Source organism: Heteronotia binoei, chromosome 5 (genome assembly GCF_032191835.1).
Source record: "Heteronotia binoei isolate CCM8104 ecotype False Entrance Well chromosome 5, APGP_CSIRO_Hbin_v1, whole genome shotgun sequence".
Taxonomy (NCBI): domain Eukaryota; kingdom Metazoa; phylum Chordata; class Lepidosauria; order Squamata; family Gekkonidae; genus Heteronotia; species Heteronotia binoei.
The window spans coordinates 126835096-126861414 of NC_083227.1; the positions used below are offsets into that span (position 1 = coordinate 126835096).

A 26319-nucleotide genomic window follows, 5' to 3' on the forward strand; every position below is an offset into this window, starting at 1 on the left:
TCAAACTCAGGTCGCGAGCAGAGGGCTCCGACTGCAGCTTTACCACTCTGCGCCACGGGGCTCTGCTAAAGATCAGCGAATCCTGCAAGCAACCAGGCAGATTGACGTGGGGGGGAGGAAGGCATGACTACCCTCTGGAGCCGCGGTACGGCAGCCGAAACGCCAGAGGGCGCAACAGGCAAGCGCTGCTGGGCTCCGGCCGCAACGTAGGCAGCCCCCGTGACCCACCTGTGACTGTGGGCCCAGGCCGAAGTGGGGAAGCGGAGCGGGTGGCGGCGCCACCGCCGCCGCAGCAACGACGACGGCGTCATCATGTGGCTGGCCCCCGAGGAGGTGCTGCTGGCGAACGCGCTGTGGGTCACCGAGCGGGCCAACCCGTTCTTCCTGCTGCAGCGGCGGCGGGGCCACGGGAAGGGGGGCGGCCTGACGGGTGAGTGTCGCCTGCCTGCGGGACAGGGAGTGGCAGCACCCTCCGCTGGGTCCCTCCTGTATATGGGGACTGGGCAGGCGTCAGAGGGCTCTCACGCGGAAGGGCGAGGCCTGGCCCTGGGCATCTCCCTTAGGAATCCTTCCCAAATTGTCAGCATTCGCGGGAGGTTTCTGTCTGCCTCATTATGAATCTATGGGAAGGGCTTTTAAAGGAACAGAGCATGTTAATTCAGGGCTTGCATAGTTAAGGGGCGTCCCTTCCAAGTAATGGCAATAGCTAGCATCGCCAGTTTCCGTCCCCCCCCCCCCCCCCCCCGGAATAGAGGATGCTGCTACTGAGTGGAGAAAGTGTTAATTACTGAGGACATAGAAAGGCCCTTTGAACATGAACATATGAGGCTGCCTTATACTGAATCAGACCCTCGGTCCATCAAAGTCAGTATTGTCTGCTCAGACTGGCAGTGGCTCTCCAGGGTCTGAAGCTGAGGTTTTTCACACCTACTTGTCTGGACACTTTTTAGTTGAACCTGAAACCTTCTGCTTACCAAACAGATGTTCTACCACTGAGCTACCGTCCCTCCCCTTTGACTTCACTGGGGCCTGCTTCTCAGTAAATCTTAGGCTGCGGTGAGGTTTGGCATCTTGAGGCTTCAAGTGGGTCGGAAGCTATAGATGTCTGCTCTTTCCAAGTCCTAAGCGCATTTGGGTGCATGTTTGGGCCCTCCCACAAGAATGAGGTCAGCAAGCTTTTGACTGGTGAAGGGCCAACATTATATCTAGCCTTTGAGCTACAGGAATATGTTGTGTGCAGCATTTAGATATGCATTTTGTATCTGCCCAAATTCAGAGCATGATTCTGTGGGTGTACATGTGTACATTTGGAATAGAGTGTTTCATGTGAAGGGGAAATGTAAATGTTATTACTCAAATTTTTGTCACCATGGCTAATAATCATGGATAGAGCTTGACAAGTAATACTAAGGAGTGTGTGGTGGTTATTAAACCTTTGACTTCCAAACTTAAGGGGTTCTGTGCTATTTTAACAATTTTCTTTGTAAAGATGGGAGATGAATATTTTTCTTTTTGAGTGAATAATGGGAGTCCACTGAATTGCATAGCTTCAGCAACAATTTATAACTTGATGTTAAAGAAGATATTGTGAGTTGTGCAGTAAATTTGCAGCAGTTGAAAACAATGAAATCTAATCCTGGCTGTATTAACTCTAATGTCATAGGTCATTAGCAGGACCTATTTTACTTATAAGTATAACTACGTATGGATGTGATAGTTGGACAGTAGAGAAAGCTGACTAGAAGTAAATTAATTAATTTGAAATATGGTGTTGGAGGAGGTTTTGTGAGAACTGTGGACCACCATTAAGACAAATAAGTAGATTCTAGATCATGGGTGTCAAATGTGCAGCCTTGGGGTGTCAAACGTAAGCCCCTGGAGGGCTCCTCTCAGGCCTGCTAGCAAGTCTGCTTCCTTCTCCCTCTCTCTTGCTTCCTTCTGCATAACAGTTTGCTTTGCCAGGCTTGCTCAATCACACAGGAGTTACAGAGCAAAGCCTCTATTTTCTCCATTAGCTGAGGCTCCTCTCTTAGGGAGGGAAGGGGAGAAGGAGAGCTTGCTTTGCCAGATTCTCTCACTCACAGAACTACTGAGCCAAGTCTCTCTTCCTTTTATTGACTTAGGCTCATCCCCTGGGGAGGGAAAGTGGCTGAGCTTCCTTTGCCCAGTCCCCTCCAACACACAGGAGAAATACAAAGCATCTTTAAGGCCAACAAACTTTTATTCAAGGTATGAGCTTTTTGCCTTGCTACAGAGACAGAGGGAATGTGTGTGTGTGTGCTTTGTTGGCGTGTTATGCCAGGGTTCTTCTGGGTGCAACTGGATTTTCCTCCCCATTTTCACTGTATTCATGCCTTCATGATCCAGTCTTAGTAAGGCAATATGCATTGCTGTCTCTGTATTTTTGCACTGCCTCATAGAAGTTGTAGTTATTTCTCTGTGGAGGACTAGTTTTATAGACAAACACATAGCCCTAAGTCTGTGTCATGGTGCCTTCGCATGTTCTTGGCCAACACATGAAGCAACATGTACAAAAGCTTGCAGTGCCCAGCCATTTCATGCTTTCCTCTGGGTCTTAGGCTCAAAGCATTGACCATGAGATTTCTGTAATTAATGTCAATAAATCAAAAGTAGGTTTACAACTTATTTATTTATTTATTTTATTCGATTTATATCCCGCCCTACCCCACCGAGGTTGGCTCAGGGCGGCTTACAACACAAAAACTAACAAAGTCAATTTAAAATACATTAATAATACATTAATAATTATAATTATGCAATAAAATACATATAAAATACATAAAAGCACGCTTCAGTATGTACTATGCTACCTTCCTTAGAACAATTCTTCAATATTCCAGTATTGAATAATCTGAGGTTCGAGATTTGAATGTTCAGGCATTCCGATAACACTTAATTATATGCCAACCGGAAGAGGGCTGTTTTGCAGGCCCTGCGGAACTGTTCAAGGTTCCGCAGGGCCCTCACCTCCTCCGGGAGCTGATTCCACCAACAGGGAGCTGCAATCAAGAAGGCCCTGTCTCTGGTCACTTTCAGACGGGCCTCCTTTGGCCCAGGGATTGTAAGAAGGTTTTGGGACCCCGATCTCAGCACTCTCTGGGGAACATGTGGGGAGAGACGGTCCCTAAGGTAGGCAGGTCCCAGGCCATAAAGGGCTTTAAAGGTCATAACCAGCACCTTGTACCGAACTCGGTATGTTATCGGCAGCCAGTGCAGTCCCCGAAGCCCCAGCTGAATGTGCTCCCATCTAGGACAGCACTTCTGAACAATGCCTGACCAGCATACTCACTACAACGCAGACATTGTTTCCAGATTTTGATGCAGTAATTCAGAGCTATCATCAGAGACTGTTAGATAAACTATTGCAAGAATGCTAATCTTTTAAACATGTTTTAAGTTGTTAAAAAATCTTTAATTGTGTTTGTCTGTGCTGTTTATAAAGTTTAAAACTCCATTACCTGGCCTTACATTTTATGACACACATGGCCTGGCCCGACAAGGTCTCATTTATGTCAGATCCAGTCCTCATAACAAATGACTTTGACACCCCTTTTCTAGATAAAATCAAACCTGAATTGTCCTTTGGAGGTAAAATGACTGAACTGGGACTATTGTACTTTGGCCACATAATGAGAAGGCAAGAGTCATTGGAAAAGGCAATATTGTTAGGAAAAGTTCAAGGCAATAGGAAAAGAGGAAGACCCAACATGAGATGGTCGACTCAGTAAAAGCTGAACCAATATATTCACACACACGTTGTATCAGCACCTATAGGTTTGTGAAGATTGTGTGTGTGTGTGTGTGTGTGTGTGCACGAGTGTATGCCTGGAAGTCATGGCAACTTCTGGTGACTCCTCATGGGGCATGGAGGATGTGCAGAGAAGTGGCTTGATACAGTCTGCCTCTGCCTCCTGCTCCTGGTATTCCAAGGAGGTCTCCTGTCCAAGTACTTGCCAGGGTGGGCCCTGCTTAGCTTCCAAGATCTGACAAGATCAGGCTTGCTTGGTCTATCCAGGTCAGGTCTGTGAAGATATGATACAGATCACATCTGCTCATTGTTTTGCACCTGTTCAGGATGTGTTTGTGCTACAGATAGGCTAGGACAAGATTTCAGGACCGTAGATGATGTCTCCATTGCCCAAGGATGAAGTCATCTAAATTCATATTTAAAAGGTATACTTCCTTGTGTTTGCCTTACTTTAGGGAAAGTGTAACCATAGAGGACCATGAAGATACAGGGCTAGAACTTGTCCATATCTGTCACTTTTGCATTGTTGAGAGTGCTTGGATCTTGAAATTTGTTCCCTATAGATAGATATCAGCAAGCTTACATTTATGAAACATGGATAATATTGACAGCCATGTATTTGCATGTATATTTTGTAAATTTCTAAGAGCACAGACATGGTGATCAATAGGTTTCTAAGATATTTTCTGCTTGGCTCAAGTTAGATCTCTGGTACTTTTTTGAGCAAGAGAATCTCAGCAGGTGCACTGTGTCGTGTCATGGTGTTCATGGTAAATAGATTGAGAAACCATCTACAGTTTTGCTGTACTTGCAGGACTCTTGATATGGAAAGCTGTGAGCAAAATAAAAACAAATAAACAATGCAGTGGTCAGAAGTTGTTACTGTGTGTTAACTTCAAATTGTATTTTAAGTTTCCTAACACCCCCTTTTTTCAGCCTGCTGAGATAAATAAAGTGATAAATGCATGTTCATTACTTGTGGTAATGGGATCCAAATGCCTTCTGTAAAGGAAGTGGCAGCGGTAGGGGAAGCACACGTTCCCAGCATTCAACATTCAATTCACTGAGAACATACAATTTCCTTCAGTTCATTGCAGAAGCCGGTGTGGTGTTGGAAGTTGCTTGGGCAGGTTGCTTCAGAGCCTAGATGCTGTTGTATAATAAAATCTCTAAGCCTACCATCCTTTGTTCATTTAAGTGATGCCTCGGTCATACTAACTGCTGTTGTTTGTGTGATCTGCTACCAAGCCTCAAACTCCTTTATGTAAAAGGCCTGATATTGAGTGGAGACCTTCTCTGGTTGAGCTTTATCTCCTTCCCTGATTTTGTTTCAGCTGCCACTAGGAAACTGCAATCTGCTCACATTTTTGCAGCTGTGAGAAGACACAGTATTTACTTTCTGTATTTATTTTAAGGCCTTAAACCTTGAGTTTAAAGTTCTCTTTCTGTCCCTTTATCCCTCATAAACCAAACTCAACTGTGTTGATGCATTTGTCCTCTAGAAAAGTAGGTCACTTTATTGGAGCAGCTCTCCCAGAACTATTTGTTGTCCCTTTCACAAGCTACTTTTTATTATTTGGGTGTCTTGAGTATTTTTTAACTGGCAAAAACTGTGATGGATAAAAGGTCATCTTTTATATAAAGAAAACATTTCTGTTTCAGAAGATCCTTGCAAAATGTACCTCTCATCTCTTGAAAGGAAAGTAGAGTCTAGGAGATGTGAACTGATTTACAAGTTGGGATAAAATGTCAGTCCTGGTCCTAAATATGAATTGTGGTGGGAAGACTGTAGGTTTGCTACTTTCAGTGGAGGCATTTCTCTCTGCCTTGATATTAACAATGAAAAGGTCTTTCAGTCTATAGAATCTGTAACTCAGGCAGAGCTACTGATAATCTTCCTTATGGTCCGGTAGGGATTTCTTAATAACTTACTGGGTGGCCAACTCTCCACCTGTTCGTAAAATGAGAGGATTGCCATTACTAAATGAGAATACCACCTTTACTGACAGAGTAATGACCTGGTTTTGCTGTTCTCTTTTATTAACTTGGCCTTGCAGAAGCAGTGACACCTCCATGTATTCTTCTGTGCTACACCCTGCCTGATCATTATTGTGTCCTCTTTGATGCCATCCTTACATTTTAACATTTGCATATTTTGTCTGTAGATTAGTAGGATTACAGAGTTTCCAACTGTTGCTCAAATATGTACTCCACAGATAATGTAAACTTTGTCCCCAGTTAAGTTTTCCAGCCAGGTTGCATTTGGGCATTGGTTTTCTCTAAGACTAAACAGAATCTCCATTCTGTTAGTCAAAAGTAAACTGATACCAGTATTTTCTACAAGAAATAAACACATGTATATATTTTATTATATTGAATAAAAATTGATTTTTTTGAAAGAATCACCCAAAGGGTGATTAACATGTGAAATTCACTGCCACAGGAGGTGGCGGCGGCTACAAGCATAGACAGCTTCAAGAGGGAACTGGATAAGCATATGGAGCAGAGGTCCATCAGTGGCTGCTAGCCACAGCGTATTATTGGAACTCTCTGTCCAATGCAGTGATGCTCTGGTGCTTCTTGGTGCTTGCGGGGGGTGGGGGAGGGGAGGCACAGTGGTAGAGCTTCTAGCCCCACTGGTGGACCTCCTGATGGCACTTGGTTTTTTTGGCCACCTTGTGACACAGAGTGTTGGACTGGATGGGCCATTGGCCTGATCCAACATGGCTTTTCTTATGTTCTTAACACAAGTGCATGAAAATTAGATATAATCTTTTTAAAAATCTTTCTTAGCTGTGGAATTTTGAACAGTAGTGCATCTGATTGGGATGGAGTTGCTTCTGTTTTTCAGATCAAGATGTAGTATTTTAGAAGTACCATTGGCCTATAAAATTCAACATGTTTTTCTCTCCATCTTTGTTTTTTTAGGCTTGCTTGTGGGAACCCTTGATGTGGTCTTGGACTCAAGTGCTAGAGTTGCTCCCTATAGGATCCTGCACCAGACACTGGACTCTCAGATCTATTGGGCAGTAGCATGTGGTAAGTAGTATCGGTCCTGAAAACATACGGAAGTTGTTTTAAAGGGGCAAATGCCACTGGTGTATGTTTGCTCTTGTCCCCTGCTTAAGAAACTCTCACACTGGTTTTTCAAATTGCTTTTTGGAGAAGTGAGTTCTTTAGGGACATTTTGGGCTTTTTTTAGGAGTACTTTCTGAAAGGCTGATTCTCTGAAATTTGGGTATGTGTACGGATCACTCATGAATTGCTGCCTTGACATGGCGAGAGGGCTTGCGTGGTTCAGTGAGGCTGTGGGCTATGCCATGCAGGGCCACCCAAGATGGGCAGGCCACAGCTGAGAACCCAGACAAAATGTGATCCACTGGAGAAGGAAATGGCAAACCACTCCAGTATTCTTGCCAAGAAAATCCCATGGACAGTAACAAAAGGCTAAAAGATGAGCCCCTCAGGTCAGAAGGTGCCCAATATGCTACTGGGGAAGAGCGAAGGGCAAGTCCAAATAACCACAGAAAGAGTGAAGCGACTGGGGCCAAAGCCGAAAGGATGCTCAGTTTTGGATTTATCTGATGGTGAAAGGAAAGTCCAATGCTTCAAAGAACAATACTGCATTGGAACATGGAATGTAAGATCTATGTATCAAGGTAAGCTGGGTATAGTCAAACAAGAGATGGCAAGACTGAACATCGACATCTTGGGAATCAGCGAACTAAAATGGACGGGAATGGGTGAACTTAACTCAGAGGATCACTTCATCTATTATTGTGGGCAAGAGTCCCATAGAAGAAATTGTGTGGCCTTTATAGTTAACAAGAGAGTGAGGAAGGCAGTAATGGGGTACAATCTCAAAAATGACAGAATGATGGGGGCCCGTATCCAAGGCAAACCATTCAGTATCACAGTAATCCAAGTCTATGCCCCAACCACTGATGCGAAAGAGGCTGAAGTAGACCAGTTCTATGAAGATCTACTACACCTTCTAGAATTAACACCAAAAAAAGATGTCCTCCTCATCATAGGGGACTGGAATGCCAAAGCAGGAAGTCAAAAGGTAACTGGAACAACTGACAAGTTTAGCCTTGGAGAACAAAATGAAGCCGAGCAAAGGCTAATAGAATTTTGTCAAGAGAACAAACTGGTCATAGCAAACACCCTCTTTCAACAACCTAAAAGGTGACTCTACACATGGACATCACCTGATGGGCAACACAGAAATCAGATTGATTATATACTCTGCAGTCAAAGATGGAGAAGCTAATTACAGTCAGCAAAAGCAAGACCTGGAGCTGACTGTGGCTCAGATCATGAGCTAGCTACTCATTGAAAAATTCAGGCTTAAACTGAAGAAAACTGGGGAAGCCATTAGGCCATTCAGGTTCGACCTTGATCACATCCCTTATGAATATACAGTGGAGGTGAAGAATAGGTGTTTATAGAACTAGAACTAGAGTTTATAGACAGAGTGCCTGAAGAACTATGGATGGAGGTTCGTGACATTGTACAGAAGGCAGCAATCAGCACCCTATCAAAGAAAAAGTAATGCAAGAAAGCAAAGTGACTGTCTGATGAGGCTTTACAAATAGCTGAGGAAAGAAGGAAAGCGAAATGCAAAGGTGAAAAAGAAAAATTCACCCAACTGAATGCAGATTTTTAGAGAACAGCAAGGAGAGATAAGGAGGCCTTCCTGAAGGAACAATGCAAGGCAATAGAGGAAAATAACAGAATGGGAAGAACAAGAGATCTCTTCAAGAAAATTGGAGAAATCAAGGAAACGTTTTGTGCAAAGATGGCCATGATAAAGGACAAAAATGGTAGGGACCTAACAGAAGCAGAAGAGATCAGGAAGAGGTGGCAAGAATACACAGAAGAATTATACAAGAAGGATCTCAATGTCCTTGACAACCATGACAGTGAAATCGCTGACCTTGAGCCAGACATCCTGGCGTGTGAAGTCAAATGGGCCTTAGAAAGCATTACTAACAACAAAGCGAGCAGAGATGACAGTATGCCAGTTGAGCTATTCAAAGTCCTAAAAGATGATGCTGTTAAAGTGATGCACACATTATGTCAACAAATTTAGAAAATGCAACTATGGCCACAGGATTGGAAAAGGTCAGTTTATATTCCAATCCCAAAAAAGGGTAATGCCAAAGAATGTTCAAACTATCGCACTATTGCACGCATTTCACATGCCAGCAAGATTATGTTAAAGATCCTACAAACTAGGTTTCAACAGTATGTAGATCAGGAACTACCAGAAGTTCAAGCTGGGTTTCAGAGAGGTAGAGGAACTAGAGATCAAATTGCCAACATTCACTGGATTATGAAGAAAGCACAGAAGTATCAGAGAAAGGTCTATTTCTGTTTCATTGACTACACTAAAGCCTTTGATTGTGTGGATCACAACAAACTGTGGCAAGTCCTTAAAGAGATGGGAGTACCAGATCACCTCACATGTCTCCTGAGAAACCTGTATAAGGGTCAAGAAGCAACCATCAGAATGGGATATGGTACAACTGATTGGTTTAAAATAGGAAAAGGAGTTTGACAAGGATGAAAATTGTCACCTTGCTTATTTAATTTATATGCAGAGTACATCATGCAGAATGCTGGCCTGGATGAAGCAGAAGCCGGAACTAAGATTGCCGGGAAAAACATCAACAACCTCAGATATGCAGATGATACCACTCTAATGGCAGAAAGTGAAGAGGACCTAAAGAACCTCTTGTTGAGGGTGAAAGAGGAGAGCACAAAAGTAGGCTTGAAATTCAACATCAAAAAAACTAACATCAAAAAAACATCCGGCCCCATCACTCCTTGGCAAATAGAAGGGGAAGACATGGAAGCAGTGACAGACTTCACATTTCTGGGATCCAAGATTACTGCAGATGGTGACTGTAGCCATGAAATTAAAAGATGTTTGCTCCTTGGGAGGACAGCTATGGCGAACCTGGGCAGTATAATAAAAAGTAGAGACATCACCCTGCCAACAAAAGTCTGTATAGTCAAAGCGATGGTATTCCCAGTAGTAATGTATGACTTTGAGAGCTGAACCATAAGGAAGGCTGAACGCAGAAGAATAGATGCTTTTGAAATGTGGTGCTGGAGAAGAATCTTGAGAGTCCCTTGGACTACAAGAAGTTCAAATCAGTCAGTCCTAAGGGAAATCAACCCTGACTGTTCCCTGGAAGGTCAGATGATGAAGCTGAAGCTCAAATACTTTGGCCACCAAATGAGAAAGGAGCACTCACTGGAGAAGATCCTGATGCTGGGAAAGACGGAAGGCAAAAGAAGAAGGGGACAGCAAAAGATGAGATGGCTGGACAGTGTTACTGATGTAACTAACATGAATTTGAGCAGACTTCGGAGGATGGTGGAAGACAGGAGGGCCTGGTGTGACTTGGTCCATGGGGTCGCAAAGAGTCAGACTTGACTGTGCGACTGAACAACAACAACAAAATGGATAATGTATTTGTGTATGGATAACATTTTCAGAGTGGCCATTAAACACTTAAAATATATTTATAATAAAATTAAAAGACAATAGAAAACCATTAGATTAACGAGCAGAATGAAAGCAAGAATGAACCAAAATCCAGCCTCAAGAAAATAAAGTCAGTCAATAGCAGGATATCTCCATGAACAACTCTGATCAAAAGCTTGTAGAAAGGTAATGGCCTTCATTTGTCTTCTGAAGTTAAAATAAGGTTAGGTCAATTTACACCTAGGGGAGGGAAGTCCCAGTCCTGTTGTAGTTATTACTGTATGTTCCATCATGCCTATGATGCCGGTGGAACAGAAAGCAGTGCCTGTTTAGCAGACCTTAGTGTATAAGATGATTCATGGTAGAGGAGGTTGCCCTTAAGTGAAACTGGGATTGCCAAGTCCAATTCCAGAAATATCTGGGGACTTTGAGGGTGGAGCCAGGAGACACTGGGGTGGAGCTAGGAGCAACGGTGTGACAAGCACAATTGAACTCCTTCCCTCCACCCTCCCCTTCTCCAATTCCACCCCAGAGGCGGAGAACAGCGGGCGCCGCCGCTGCTGCCACCTCTTCCCCGCCCCACCGCAGCCGCTCCTCCGAGAGGGGCCCAGCCTGAGCCCATCTCGGAGGAGCAGCCACGGAGCAGCCGAGGCGAAACCAGAGAAGGGGAGGGGAGGGAGGAGGCAGGCCAGGAGCACGGTGAGCCGCGAGTTTTTTTGGGGAGCGGGGGAAGAGGCTGGAAATCCTGGGGTCCCCCGCCAGGGCGGGAGGGTTGGGAAGCCTAAGTGAAACTAATTTAAACCCTTTTTCAAATTTTGAAGATCTAAATTAGAACATTTAATTGGTCCGGAAACAGATTGGAAGTTGGTTAAGTTGGGTCAAACTTAGAGTGATATGATCAAAAAGTCCTGTTTCTATCAAAACTTAACCAGCTGGGCTGGGAGAAAGAACACAGAAAAGAGCTGCTGGGAAGGTGAGGGTTTTTTGTGCCTTTTTTGTCCTAAACTGCTGAACTACAGGGGAGCATTAACTGAGGTCACTTTGAGAGGTGGCAGAGTTTATAGATTGGGTGCTTGTAGCCTGCTGGAGAATGGAGTTTTTGTCTGGGTCTGTTTGGGTCTTTTTGTCTGTTGCTCATTGAGCAAGGCAAGAGCCCCATGGCGCAGAGTGGTAAAGCTACAGTACTGCAATCCTAAGCTCTGCTCATGACCTGAGTTCGATCCCCGGCGGTAGCTGGGTTTTCAGGTAGCCAGCTCGAGGTTGACTCAGCCTTCCATCCTTCCAAGGTCGGTAAAATGAGTACCCAGCTTGCTGGGGGGGAAGGCAATGGCAAACCACCCCGTAAAAAGTCTGCCGTGAAAGCAACGTCACCCCAGAATCGGAAACGACTGGTGCTTACATAGGGGACCTTTCCTTTCCATTGAGCAAGGTTTGTTTGCCTGGGCCTGATTGTGGGCCCCACCCTCTGCTGCTTCTGGGAGGCAGGGGCTGTGGGTCTCTGAACTATAGGGCTCCTCCTAGGCAGAAGCATGAGCCAATGGGTGAGAGTCAAAGGGCTCTTGGCCTGTGGTTCTTAGCCTGGGGGCCAGCATCACTCTAAATCAGGGATGTCAAAACATAAGGACTAGAGGCCAGAACCAGCCTGTTCAGGTCTATGGTCCAGCCTGCGAGCAAGGAAGTGGAGAGTGGTAGCAGCAGCAGCAAGAGCAGTGAAAAGACCCACATCAGATTGGCTGGCTGAAGAGTCCATCTCCCCTTCCTCTCTCTCTCTCTTGGTTGGGCCAGGCTACACACGTGGCTGCTGCCATCTCACCTCCTGTCTGAATTGGGTTGGGTCACCACCCGCCTATCAGTGCATGTTTGTGCTGGGCTTTCTCCTTCACTTCAGTGACAGAAGCTGCCTCCTTCTCCTCTGCTCAACTCTCTTGTTCTTTCTCTGCTATAATGCCAGAGAAGCAGCCCTTTTGGAGGAGGGGAAAAAGAAAAAGGGAGGGAGAAAGTCATCATGTGTGAAGGTGGTGGGAGGGAGAGCTGCCGATGGAAGTGGGTTTTAGGGGAAGTGTAGGAATGGGAGTGCCAGCGTGTATTAGGGGGAGCAGTATAAGGGACTGGGGGGCACAGAAGGGGAAGGGTCTGAGTGCGTACAGTGGAGTGTGTGGTGGGAAATGCTCTTGGAAAGCCATGGGAGGGAGGAGAAATACAGCTGTTGGGGTGAGGGAGGGTCCTGAGTGTTTGTGTTTGGGATGGGTGGCATGTAAGAACAGGGGTGTAGTTGGAGGTCAAAATAATACAGGAGTCTTGAGTCACCTTAAAGACTTAATGAGATATTGTTACATCATTTTTATTTTTTAGGCATCTGTACCTTGCTTTTCTCCCCAAATGGGGACTTAAAGCAATTTATAAGTATCTTTCTCACTGACTGTGTTTTTGTTCTCACAACAACTGTGCAGAGTACATTAGGCTGAGAGAGTGACTTGCCCAAAGTCAGCCAGCAGCTTCCATAGCAAAGTGGGGCTTATGAACCTGGATCTCCCAGTTGTTAGTCCCCATGCTCAGACCTCAACTTCATGGGGTGTCTGTGTGTCTTTGTGGAAGGTCAGGTCTCCAAGTGGGACTGAAGTGCAAGGAAAGAAGTAGTCAGTGGGAGCAGCCTTGAGATTTGGAAGAGAGTGGATTGGTGTGGATGAATCACAAAGAGGTGGTGGGAGAAAAGGGTTGATTTAGGAGTTCTGGTCATTGACAGGTGGCTGGTGAATCTGTGGAAGGTTCATGATTTTAATGGTGGATTAAGTAGTGGGGAAGTGTATTTTCAGAGAGGGAAGAAGACCCCTGGGATTACTTGTGCCAGGGAGGGGGGTGTGTGGAAAAATTTCTCTAAAGTGTGTGTGCTCAAGGCAGATGATACATAGATGATACATTGGGGAGGGACGGTGGCTCAGTGGTAGAGCATCTGCTTGGGAAGCAGAAGGTCCCAGGTTCAATCCCTGGCATCTCCAAAAAAGGGTCCAGGCAAATAGGTGTGAAAAACCTCAGCTTGAGACCCTGGAGAGCTGCTGCCAGTCTGAGAAGACAATACTGACTTTGATGGACCAAGGGTCTGATTCAGTATAAGGCAGCTTCATATATTCATAGTGAGTCAGTACAGTCAACAAAATGGGACATTTACACTGCTGCCCACTTACCAATGAAAGCCTGCCACAAATCGCAGGTAGGCAGAGAAGCAATGTGTTGCTGTACTGAAGTTAGCAAATTTTACCAGTTTGGGGGTCCAAATCAGGTTGGGGCCAGGGCTGAAAAGGCAGGGCAGATGTCTTTTAGGACATCAGCTCCTAAAATTCTGTCTGTGTTTGGGACAGCATACATCTCTGAACAGCTCTTCTCTGTAATAAATGTCAATAAATCAAAAGTACATTTTCAGCTTACAGATAAACACCTAAACAGCATACTCAAGGTTGATGAAGCCCAAACGTTGACTCCAGATTTTGATGCAGTAATTCAGAGCAAGAGATACCAGTTATCAGAGACTGTTAAGTAAAGGAGTGTAAGAGTGTTAATGTTTTAAGCTGGTCATGCAACTGGTCCCCTACCTCTTCTCCCATGACTTGGCAACAGTGATCTATGCAATGGTCGCTTCCAGGCTTGACTACTGCAACTCACTCTACGTGGGCCTACCCTTAAACCTGATCTGGAAGCTTCAGTTGGTACAAAATGCAACAGCGCACCTTCTGACTGTGACGTCTGTGAAAGTGCACATGCAGCCAGTGCTGCATCAACTGTATTGGTTACCAGCCGAATATCAGGTCAGATTTAAGGCTATGGTATTGACCTTCAAGGCCCTATGCATACATGCAGGACCATATCTATTTGTATGTGCCCTTGAAGAGCCTTACACTCTTCAGACCAGCACCACTTTGCATTCCCAGATCAAAAGACATCTGCCCTGTCTTTTCAACCCTGTCCCCAACCTGATGGAACATTCTCCTGATTGAGATCAGAGCCCTGCAGGACTTGCTGTAATTCCACAGGGCCTGTAAAACAGAGCTGTTCCTCCAGGCCTTTGGCTGAGGTGGCAGATGTCAAATCATATCGGCCTTAACATCTTGGGCGCCAAGAATGGTGCCAGTTTTCCATCTGACTGATTTGCTGCCTCTTTTCTGGCATGAGTTTACTGTGTATTGGACTGAAATCACTTGCTGCTGCTGTTTTAGGTATTTTAGATTAGTTATTTAAAACTTTAAATTATGCTAGAACTTACCTTAATATTGAAATTTTAATTTTTTTATGATACAGTGTAAGCTGACCTGAGCCCTCTTGCGGGGTAAGGTGGAATAAAAATCTCTAAATAAATCAACATTTGTATTTTAAGTAAAAAATAAATAATCGTTAATTGGGCTTGCCGAGTCTTTGGGGAAGAACTGAATTTTGAAAGCGGACTTGGCAAGTAGGGGAGGTGTTGCTTTTTTCCAACTGTAAGAAAATGACATTTTAAAAAGAGACAATATATTATAAAACTGTGGAGAAATGTTTTTAAAATCCCAGGAATCTTACCATGAGAGTTATAGTATTATGATACAATATTTATTTATTTGTATTAAAGTAGTTTTAGAAAGAGAGAAGATGTTAGCAATGATAAGATTGGAAGAAAAGAATAGTGCAGGTTGAAAACAAACAACCCTGTATAGAGCAGGACTGAAGAACATAGAAAAGTGGAAGTAAAATTTCGCCAAGACAGTGGAGCATAGTAAGTGAAAGGACCAGAATGAAGATTATTGATGAGTGTTTAGCTGGAAGGCTCCACTGCCACTTGTGCAGTAAAGCACTAGAAGCTGTAGCAAGCTTGTTCTTTTCCTCGGTTATAAACTGTAGCCTTAATAAAGTGGCGCAAGAGGAGGAGGGTCACTGTGAGAAGAACGGATGTGAGATTACTTAAACTTAAACATTTCATAAGGATGCTTGTTTTTGTATCTTAAATTGTAAGCTCACTTGTAGCTGCTACCATCTTATTGTAATTTGTTCATTTGTTGTTAGGTTCATCCCGTAAAGAAATCACAAAACACTGGGAATGGCTAGAGAATAACTTGCTCCAGACTCTCGCCATCTTTGATAACACAGAGGATATCACTACCTTTGTCAAGGGCAAGATACATGTAAGAAACACCTGCTTTTCTGTAGGCCTTTTGGTTTTTTTGTCCTGATGCTAAAAGCACCTTCATGTAAAGCTCAGTGTGGGATAGTTATGCGCAGTACATCCTGGGCATCTAAAATGTTTATCTTTTATTTATAAAAACAAAATAACCTCATAGTTTTGATGTGGCATTATATTAATCACCACAATATATGATTGTAATTAGGCCAAACTTGAACAGACTTTCAGGAGTTTTCATCTCTTCTGGCTTGTGATCAAATATACTGTTACTTTGTTTTGTATCCTGGATGTACCTGCCCTTCTGTGTTCCCTCCAAGCAGTGCACGTGAGCAGCTGCTCATTAACACAGGAACCCCCAGCTCAGCAGCAGTCTGGAACCAGATTACAGCAGTTATATTCTGCTCAGGATGTGAACTGCTCCACTCAGTGGGGTGGGGGGGATTAGATGGATCATTGTTGCCTTCCCTTGCTGTTGGCCTCCATCAGTTCCTGCATGATTTTCTTTGTAGTAAGAAAAACATCTTCCCACATATACAATGGAAGAATTACTTGTCACTTACAATAGTCAGTGGGTACTTGTAAAACTGTCTTCCACAAAACAAGCGCCATAGCAGTGCATAAGCTGTCATATTTTCCCATGTACAAATATTGAGCATTGAGTGCTTACACCCAAGCCTCATGTGGTGGGCATGTGGACTATGTGCAACCAGTTAATTCATGCCAGACCCTGATTCTGTAGAAGCCCATTCATCTTCAGCTCCCTTTTTTCCTACAGGGCATTATTGCTGAAGAGAATAAGAATCAGCAGCCTCAGGGGGAAGAAGATCCAGGTAAATTTAAGGAAGCAGAACTGAAGATGCGTAAGCAGTTTGGAATGCCTGAAGGAGAGAAGTTAGTCAATTATTACTCCTGCAGCTACTGGAAAGGACGTGTCCCGAGACAAGGCTGGCTGTATCTGACTGTTAATCACCTCTGTTTCTATTCCTTCCTTTTGGGCAAAGAAGGTAAGCTTAAGCCTGCTGAATGTTTCTGGCCCACACCTCATTTGTTTAACTGATCTGGTCTGATTGCCCATGTTAAACTAGGGTCAGATCTGGGATTAAGCAGTTTACAAGGTCTGACTATGAGTGACGTTCATACTGAGGTTTAGGCCCAGCAGGCAGAATTCTCATTTTGAAAAGGAGGGGAGGGAGCCCATGATTCTTTGGCCTACTTCTCAGTGGTTAACTATGGTTCAGCAGTTGGCAGCAGTACATCTGCACTGCCTTAAAATTGCTTGAGTCATTTGTGCAAAAATGTGCAGAGCTACTTAGTCTGTTAGTTTTCTTGTATATGAGAGTTTAGCTATGTCATGCTGAGTCTAGAAAAAGAAAATTGGATTGGTTTACATAGACTTTCTCATTTGTTTAAAATGTGTTTGTAAGTCTTCTAGTGATTGCTTGGGTTTCCATGTTTCCCTAGTAACCCTAATAGTCCAGTGGGTGGATGTAATTCAGCTGGAGAAGAATGCCACTCTGCTGTTCCCTGAATGCATCAAAGTGAGTACCAGGGACAGTGAGCTCTACTTCTCTATGTTCCTCAACATCAGTGAGACCTTCAAGTTGATGGAACAGCTGGCTAATATTGCCATGCGGCAGCTACTGGATAATAAAGGCTTCGTGGAGGATATGTTGCTTCCTAAGCCCAGCAAGCCTCTCAAGAATATCTCAGCACTCAAAAGGTGTGTGTGTGTATCTTCCAGGCTTTGGAGGAAAACAAGTGAAACTAAGAGGCATCTTGTATATTTTCATGAAATACTATATTCATTAACACGGTGAAGCCTTGCTTAATCTCCAGTACAACGAATTGTTTTAAGGATAAAGTGTATGAGCTGTACAATTTCACCTATATCATAGGAGGTGCAATCTGTCTTTTCAGTTTAAAAAAGTTTTGGGGTTTTTTTTTTGATTGAGCACATTCCCTTCTGGTTGTAAAGGGGAGAAATCTGGAATCATGTCCTCTTTAAGATGTAAATAAGGTAAGCATGGATGTGTGAGAAATGCCCCACTGCCCTTTCCCAACAAATCTCTGGCCGTTTTCGCACTAGCGTTTACTTCGGCGTAGCACCCCATTTACCTCCGGATCTTTTCCTGGTTTTCCCACCTGTTGCTCCAGCGCTGCGGTTTGCTCCGGCGCTGCAGGGGTTTCACGCCGGAGTATCTAGATCCACCTCCTTCCGGAGTTTTTGAAAACCTCCGGATCCACACCGGATCCACTCCTCGGAGTTTGCAGTGGGAAATCCATCCACGCCGGATCGACTGCTGTGTGGGCGGCACCCTCTCCCTTTCCGTCCTCCCACCCCATCCACCCCCTTGGCCAATCATCAGCCTTTCGCGGCGCTTCCCCAAAGTGCCGGCACGGCCATTTTTTTTTAAAAACTTCACAGTTTTGCGTAATAGCGATATTTCGAAATTAACAAATAGAAAAAAAAACCCCTCCTGGAATAGCCTCAATTGCCACTTCAATTGGTTTCGTTAGAATTTTTTATTATTATTATTGACTTTAGTTGCGTTATTTCGCTGTTGCGTTATCTCGATAATGCGAAAACGACCATTGTTGGGGGGGGGAATCTAGTGCCGGTGCGGGCCAAAGCGTTCATGTGTGTGTGTTTTAAAAAGGGAATGCCTCCCTCAGCTGTGCCACCAGGATTTCTGGACCTGCACAAAATCGCCATGTATAAAATGGGAAGTTGGAGTCCTGCATTCTTCTCCCTGCCTACATTCCGCTCGGTTAGAAAATAGACGCGAGCTCGCTCTTCACACGTGCCACAGAAGGGGAAGGAGAGAATGGGGCGGGGGGGGGAGCTCTGGCAGCAGGAATCAGTCAGGTCCCCCTTGCAAGCGCCAGCCGGGGAGGGGAAAGAGAGCGGAGGAAATCCCAGCTTCGCCACCCGGGAGGGAGCGAGGCTGGGAAAGGAAGAAGCTGCCACACACACACACACACACAAACCCCTCGATTTCTCTCTCTTCGTTATTGCGATATTTCGCAACTTCAGAATTTGGGGGGGGGATCTAGTGCTAGGATTCTTCACTGTGAATGCTTCTGTTAATACATAAAGGGCTGTGGAGGATTCTACAGCTGCAGCCAATCCATAAGCAGCAGCACACGTGATGCGGTTTGTCCACGAAAAGAAGGGGAGGGAACAGCTGTGCCTGCTCCGATGTTACGTTAGTACGTTAGTACGTCCTTACGCAACCAGACTTGCGCTTAAAAAAAAATGATTGACAGGGCATCGAACTCAAGTCGATGCCAGTGGGAAAACGATTTGAGCCGGGGCTTCAGGGAAAGCGACTCCGCAAAGAGTCACTAGTGCGAAAACGAGAAAAATGATCTGGACATAATTGCGCCGCGGAATAAGGGGAGCAAACGCTAAGTGCGAAAACGACCTCAGTATTTTGGGGGGGGGTGCTCTTCCAGAGTCCATCACTTCCTGTTTTTAAGTTCATCTGACTATCCACGAATGCGTTTTGAATGTAGTGGGAACTGTACAGCCGTGCCACTTTAATTTTTCTACCTCACATATATTTTTCTTTACTCTCAGATCACGTTTAAACAGATTTCTTGGAAGGAGAATTGTGAATTAATTTGTATTGACAAGAGGCAGTTCTTGTAATACTTAAAGATTGTGCTGTGCTGGGAAAATAGTGTCTTACTTCTTGGACTGGTTTATAAGATTCATTGTGTTCCTAATATGTTCCTATTGTATTTGCTTTCTGTTTCTTCAGAGATCTGGATGCTCGAGCCAAAAATGAGTGGTATCGTGCTACTTTCCGACTGCCCAAGGATGAACGTCTTGATGGACACACAGATTGCACTTTGTGGACCGCATTCAACAAAATTCACATCCTTGGCCAGATGTTTGTTTCCAACAACTATATTTGTTTTGCTAGCAAGGCAGAGGAGGCTTGTCATCTCATAATACCACTTAGAGAGGTGGGAACCTGTTTCTGGTGATGTGTTTTCTCAGCATCAGGGCTAGAAATTAATTTGTTTTTTAGTTTAACATGCTGAATTTATAGAAAGTTGTTAGATGTCGGATATTTGTGCTCTATGAGTTGGAGAAATAATTTCTCAAACTGATGGCAGCAAGATCTAGTTTTAACTTCTAGTGTTACAGATTTTGGGGGGTGTTAGAAAGAAGCACCAGTACGTGTATGATATAGAATGGTGCTGTTTTGTTGCAATGGTTTCCAGAGCCAGAGAGAGTTAAAGTTCTATTAATTTAAGTATGAGAAGCTAAGGAGAGACTTCTGATCTTAGCTTTCTGAGCCATAGTAATCAAAATGGGTTGGAAACATGGTGCTTAAAACATGGCTGGCGGGTGAGAGTAGGTGCCTTGTGCGCTACTTCACCTACAGAGCATCTTCAAGCGCCCTCTCCCACTGCTCTGCAACTCTCGGCTTCCTGGGTCACAGACCCAGGAAGCTGAGAGCAGCGGAATTGCGCAACAGCATTTGCTCTCCTCCAAGCCTGGCCTTACTCTGAAGCTGCCTCCTCTTGCAGGGGAGGCAGCCTCGGAGCGAGGCACAGCAGCCGCACAGCCCCTTTTGTCCGCTCAGCACCTGGGCGAATGAAGGAGGCTGCGTGGCCTCGCTTCCAGCTGTCTCCCCTGCAAGGGGAAGCAGCCTTGGAGCGAGGCACAGCAACCCTGCAGCCCTTTTTGTCCTCTCAGCACCTGAGCGAATGAAGGCGGTTGCGTGGCCTTTCTCCCGGCTACCTCCCTTGCAAAGGGAAGCAGCCTCAGATTTAGGCACAGCAACCCCACTGCCCCTTTTGCCTGCCCAGTACCAGGCAGACAAAGAGGCAGCGCAACCTCACGCTGACTCTCATTGGGGGGGGGTGCAGGCATGGGGGCAGCCTGAGGCAGCAAAAACCCTAGTGCCGCCCCTGTGCTTAAAGCAAAAAAAGTTTGCAGGATTATAATTTCCCATTTTTCATGTCCTGCCTACACCTTCGTGCCTGTAAGAAAAAGCATCAAGGAGGATCTTTGATGGTGCTTGCTAATCGTCATATGTAGTAATGATGGAATTGCAAGCAAGTTCATAGTAAGGGTTGGAGAGTATCCACAACAAGTTGAGTGCCAGTTTCTGAACATTTGTAGTTATGAAGAAGCCTGGCATATCCCAACTGTGTCCCCATTCATATCTTCTAGGTCACAATTGTTGAGAAAGCCGATAGTTCCAGCGTCTTGCCCAGCCCACTCTCAATCAGTACCAAGAGCAAAATGACCTTCCTGTTTGCCAATTTGAAAGACCGGGATTTCTTGGTACAAAGAATTTCTGACTTCCTGCAGAGAACTTCATCCAAGAAATCATGCAGCAATGGTGGAGCACGGAAGAAAAGCTTTGGCGACCAAACATGTGAGGTACTAGAACTGAATTCTGTCAGCATACCATAACAGCTGTATGTGATCTTTAATACATTTTGAACTGCAGTCCCTTTTTTGTTAGTCTGCATTTCTAAAGCTGAAATCTATCTAAATCCAGGTGCTTCGTTTCCTTACTGTGAATAGTAATGGAAAGGACAACATTTTTGTTCAGTTTGTTGCAAGAGATTTGAAAAATTGTCAGGATTCCTTAATCCTGAGTTGATGTGCACTGGCTAGAGAGATGAAGAAGGTCATGCTGTTGTGGTCTGCAATATCCCTATCATTTAAAAAAAAACCCTTCCCTGTAAAGTTTTTGGTCACACTAAATGCTCTTTAAGTTGCAGCAGAAACTTCTTTGTGCTTTTGCAGTTCTATCTGTGGAAGAATATAACCTTGTGAAGGTTAATCCACTGACTTCACAAGCAGCACTATCCTAATTCGGAAGAGTCTTTCCTATTTCACTGTGAGAAGTTCCCTTAGTTTAGCCCTTTCTGCTGTGTAAAATCAGGTACCTTCAGAGCTCTACTACTCAGCAGCACTTCAAGGAAAGTGTTTCTCTTTCTTCCCTCCTCCCCATTTTACTTAGCAAGGGAAAGGAGGTAGCTTCATGCCAATCTTGTTTGCCCACTTTATTCTCTGTATTATACTTTTTTAGCATGTTGTTCTCTACTTTTATTGGATTCATGTATTATAGCGTTTGTTGTAAATATTTGTGAGCCTCAGCAAGAAAGATGGACTATTAATGAAGTACGTAAATAAAGAGGCTTGCCACACCCTTAGTTACTTCATAGCTTGGCTCTATTACTTACCGCTTGAAGAAGTGAAGGTTCCATGGGGCGTGGCAGGAACCACCTCAGCAAGCTGAGGAGGGAAAGTGATTTGCGAAGGCATAGCAGGTCTATCCTACAGTAACACCACAGGAGCCCTCACAGTTCCCTCAAGGCACCTTGGGCACAGCTCAGTTCCAGAACAACCCACTCCAGTCAGGTGGCAGTGGAAGCAACATCTCCAGCACAGCCTTTCAGAAGGGTATCAACATTTAGTGTGAACAGTGGCCAATTGGGCTAAGCCCCTACTACAACAGTGTTCTGATGTAAGAAGGAGGTCTAAGGGGTTTTGATAATTGGAGATTACAGTTCCCCTCCCTCAATAATGGTCTCTCTCTACCCTAGACTGTGTGCTTGAGTACAAAAAAGCAAAAAAAAAAAAAAAAAAAAGGGAGGGGGATCAGAAGTGTTCCAAAAGGGCATCTCTTTTCATCTTTCCTCTGTGGCCTAATTATAACAAAAAATAAAAAGCAGGCTCCTCTCAGGGCTAAATCTGCACACAGATTCATCAAATGAGTCTGCATCAGTCTGCTTGTGAAAAACAGTTACCTTCAGGGAGTTCTCCCCTCTGCTGTCCTTCAGGGGAGTTTCCAGCCCTCACCTGTACAGACTAATGCCCTTGATTCCAGAGGAGTTTATTGCCTAAAATTGTGATCCAGAAATAGATCAATATGGGGCATTCATAGGCAGGGAATTCCATATTTCTGACAAGGTCAAAGAATGGTCCAGGGACAACATCAGTTCGTCAGCCAGAATTTTTCAACCTCATGGAGTTTTTTCTCTCTTAACATTGGTCTGAGGAACTCCTCCAGCCTTTCACCAAGCCTAAAAGGGGTTTCCCAGGAGTTTTGTTAACCCAAAGAAGCATCTCAGGTCATTTCTTTCCCCAGATCATTTGAAGGTCTCATAGCCATATTTTGGTTTAGCATTCAGTGCAACTGAAGGATTCAGTTAACTGCCCATTCCCACTGTGGATTCCCTGTATATATCATTAGTAAACAGTCCAGTTGCTGCCCTCATTTCATGCCCCATAGCTCCAAACAAAGGGGACAGCTCAGGAAAGAAATGAAATAGAATGAATGATCTCACCTTAGGTAAAATCAGCAAGGCTTCAGCACTGCTCCTTTGAGATAGTATAGCAAACTCCATCTTTGCCATAACATGTTTGATGAATAAAAGACATACTGCAGGATCTTCAGTTGCATCTTCCCAAGAAGAATGGTGACTGGAGAGTGATGAAAATTCTATGTAGAGCTTCTGTGGACTGGCTAAATGCCAGGATCTGGATTCAGAGGAACAGAGCCTGAACCAAAATCCCTTACTCATACTTTTTAGATGCTTTAGGATCCTGGTTCTAGACATATTTATCTCCCTGGCTAACAACACGCTCAGCAGATTTCTTCTTTCATAAGCCACAGAGGATGCAGCAACTTTCATATGTAAGGCCAGGCTGGCCTGCTTTATTCATTCCCACCAGTTTCTCTTATAATCCAAATTCTCTATTGAGGCCAGTCTGAATAAAGCAAACCTGCTGTTCTTATGTCCTCCTTGGCCAAGGAGGCCATGGTTCTCAGATATTGGAAGCAGGGTAGTCCAACCCTTGTGACTACTTCCTGCTATACACAAAATGCTGTTTTAAGGACCTGGTTCCATCCAAACCCTGAGTGGTTCATGTCCATTTAAAGGCTGGAATGAGAATCCTAGCATCCTTCATCTATTTACAAGTAGTAAATAAGACCTTATTTGCATCCAACAAGAGCTACAAAGCAATGTGGAAGGCCTTCCTCTGGTGATGTCACCACAAACTCTTCAACTTCTCTTTGGCTTATATAAAAGTGGTCCTCTGCTTTGCACCTCTGGGCTGGAGAAGTGGCCCTGACCTAATATTTTAAAAGAAGCAGGTAGTGCTCTCTTCATGGTAGATAGATAGATAGATGAATTTATTGTCATTGTTCTCAACAAAAAGAGAGCAACGAAATGAGGTGCTCTTCCACAAACATACCAACACATCAAACACACATATTCATAAACCATTTAAATACATCTGAAACCATTAAACCATTTAAACCATTAAAACCATTTAAATACATCTAAAACGGATAAACATTCATAAAACCATTAAAACCATTTAAACCATTAAATAAACATTCATAAAACCATTAAACATTCATAAAACCATTAAAACCATTTAAACCATTAAATACATCTATTCATGGTGCTAGGAGAAAGGAACATTTAATAGCTCTTTTCACATCTGGACATTAAGTGCAGGGGGACCTCAGATATCAAGCCCTACCCACTGAACATAAGATCACAGCATGAGCAGTGTTCCCTCTAAGCTGAGTTAGCATGAGCTAGCTCACAGATTTTTAGCCTCCAGCTCACACATTTTTGTCTTCGCTCAGGAAGAATGACCCCAAGAGCACACTAATTTATGCAGTAACTCCCAACTTCAATGCCCATAGCTCACAACTTTAATACCAGTAGCTCACAAAATAGAATTTTTGATCACAAGACTCTGCAGCTTAGAGGGAACAATGAGCATGAGATATATATAAGTTCCTTAGAGTTCTTCATGAGGAACTCCTTGAAAAGGTTCCAGTCAGGATGCCACCTTCCTTGCAGCAATTAGAATAGCCAGATGAGACCTAAAGCTCCTCTCCAGCAGAGGAACTGTATGTCTTCCATAAACCCAAGTGGTACTGAGGCCTGACATCCTGCAGGTCAGCACAGTACTCTGCAGAAATTAGGTGCCTGTACTGCCTCCTTTGTAACACAGTTGTAGTCACACCAAGAAATGGGAATGGCACAAATGAGATGGGCATAGAGCATGTCAACCAGTGTACAGGTTTCCATACCTTAGAATCTCTATTTGTCTGCTGTCACTCTTCTTCCATGGGGAGGAGAATATCCTAAAACTGTGGGGAGATGCTTCAAGATATGCATATTTCTCACTTATGGGGACCAGCATCTCTCTCTGCTTTCTGATGTCATACTCCCTTCCAGTAAGTGACTAGCATCTTTTGCAACTTTCTCTACCAGTGCTCCTCTGGAAGAAGTCTGTAGGACTGCCAAGTGGGCTTTCAGTATCCTCCATAAGCATGCCAGCACTTTCTCCAAAGCAACATTCAGAAAGTGGATGCTCCCCTCTTTCCTCCATAATTGAGATACCTACTGAGAAGAGTTACAGCTTTTGTACATCCCTCATAAAGATCGCTCATCCAATCTGAAAGCAAATGTTGAACCTCCTGTGAGGATTTATTCCAGATAAAATGAAAAATGTCCTAATTTACCTATAATTTCTGTAGAGTGGTTCTGTACTGACTCCTGGAATAACCTTATTCACATAAATACAGGATTCCTTGGGGAATCCTCTTTGTTTCATTTTTCTCCTTCTGTCTAAAACAATTTTTATCAGTAAATAATATCCTATACAAATCTGTGCTGGTCTGCACTTGACCTGGAGTTCTTCCCAACAAAGGAGAAAAGGCTCTGCTTAAGTAGCATAGCCTTGCTTCTGAAGCCAGCAGCAGGGTTAACTGTTAAGGTTACCTTTGTTCAGCCAACAAGAAGAAACCTGCACAGTGGGTACAATGCGCAGTTCATGTTTTCAGTTCATATTTTTATTTTTTAGGAAACCCCGGAGCAGTCTCCCAGCAGCCCTCTTGAAGTCAGTCCTGCCTCTCCTTTCAGTAATCAGCTGGCTAATTTTTGTGCAGACAAAGTGCCAACTGCATCCCAGGGATTGCTTAAATTGTTTGGGACCAACCTCAAGAATATATCTGAATCACGCCGGGTAAGTTATCCACTCTGGGGGAAAATAAGTATTTGTTTATTAAACAATAACAAACAATAAAATATCATATAAAACAATATATTATAGAAACCTTCATAATTATTTGAGAAAATACCATCAAATATAACTAAATAGTGCTATTTTCTTGCAATAGTGCAACTCATCCTTGGGTCTTAAAATGCTAGTCTCTGCATATTAATCTGGCCTCCAATTCTATGCTTTATTGGCTAAATTCAAATTATTCATGTGTTGTGCTATGCTAGTGCTTTGCACAGCATTCTTTACTAATTTGGCCCATGAAGAGAGAAAATTTTAAAATATGTATTTCATCCTGCACATTTTAATTGCAGATTAGTATAGGAGATCAATGTTAATATATATTTTACCAGGGCTTTTTTTTAACAGGAATGCACAGGAACATAGTTCTGGCTGGCTTGGTGTCAGGGTATGTGGCCTAACATGCAAATGAGTTCCTGCTGGGCTTTCTCTATGCAAAACAATGGTGACATCAGGGTGTGTGGCCTAATATACAAATGAATCCCTGCTGGACTTTTTCTACAAAAAAAAGCCCTGTTTTTTACAGGGCAAAGCATGGAAGTAGGAAAAACCCCAGAGACTGGGTCAACTGATGTCTCTAGTGATTTCACTCTAATAATGCTTCCCTCAGGCAAAGGAGAAGATGAAGGAGGAATCATGGAATATTCATTTCTTTGAATATGGGAGAGGAATGTGTATGTATCGCACAGCCAAGACGCGTGAACTAGTGCTGAAAGGGATCCCAGAAAATCTTCGTGGAGAGCTGTGGCTCCTATTTTCAGGTGAGCAGTCATGTAGTGTGCATAATAGAAAAATGATAGGTAATTGCAGGGCTTTTT

The 26319-nt window shown here is 43.9% G+C and overlaps 1 protein-coding gene across 2 annotated transcripts in view; it reads left to right on the forward strand.

Moving 5' to 3' along the window:
- The first annotated feature begins 157 nt into the window (after positions 1–157).
- The window catches only part of TBC1D9B (TBC1 domain family member 9B), a 48694-nt gene continuing 22532 nt past the window's right edge, over positions 158–26319 (forward strand). The window contains exons 1-9 of one of the 2 annotated variants that reach the window (XM_060240338.1): positions 158–430; positions 6698–6808; positions 15297–15415; positions 16190–16418; positions 16876–17134; positions 19179–19386; positions 20606–20818; positions 25283–25444; positions 26112–26262. In XM_060240338.1, the coding sequence (XP_060096321.1) occupies positions 313–430; positions 6698–6808; positions 15297–15415; positions 16190–16418; positions 16876–17134; positions 19179–19386; positions 20606–20818; positions 25283–25444; positions 26112–26262 (1570 nt within the window). In that variant the 5' untranslated portion in view covers positions 158–312. The remainder of the gene's footprint in view (positions 431–6697; positions 6809–15296; positions 15416–16189; positions 16419–16875; positions 17135–19178; positions 19387–20605; positions 20819–25282; positions 25445–26111; positions 26263–26319) is intronic. The other variant, XM_060240337.1, reaches the window with a different exon arrangement.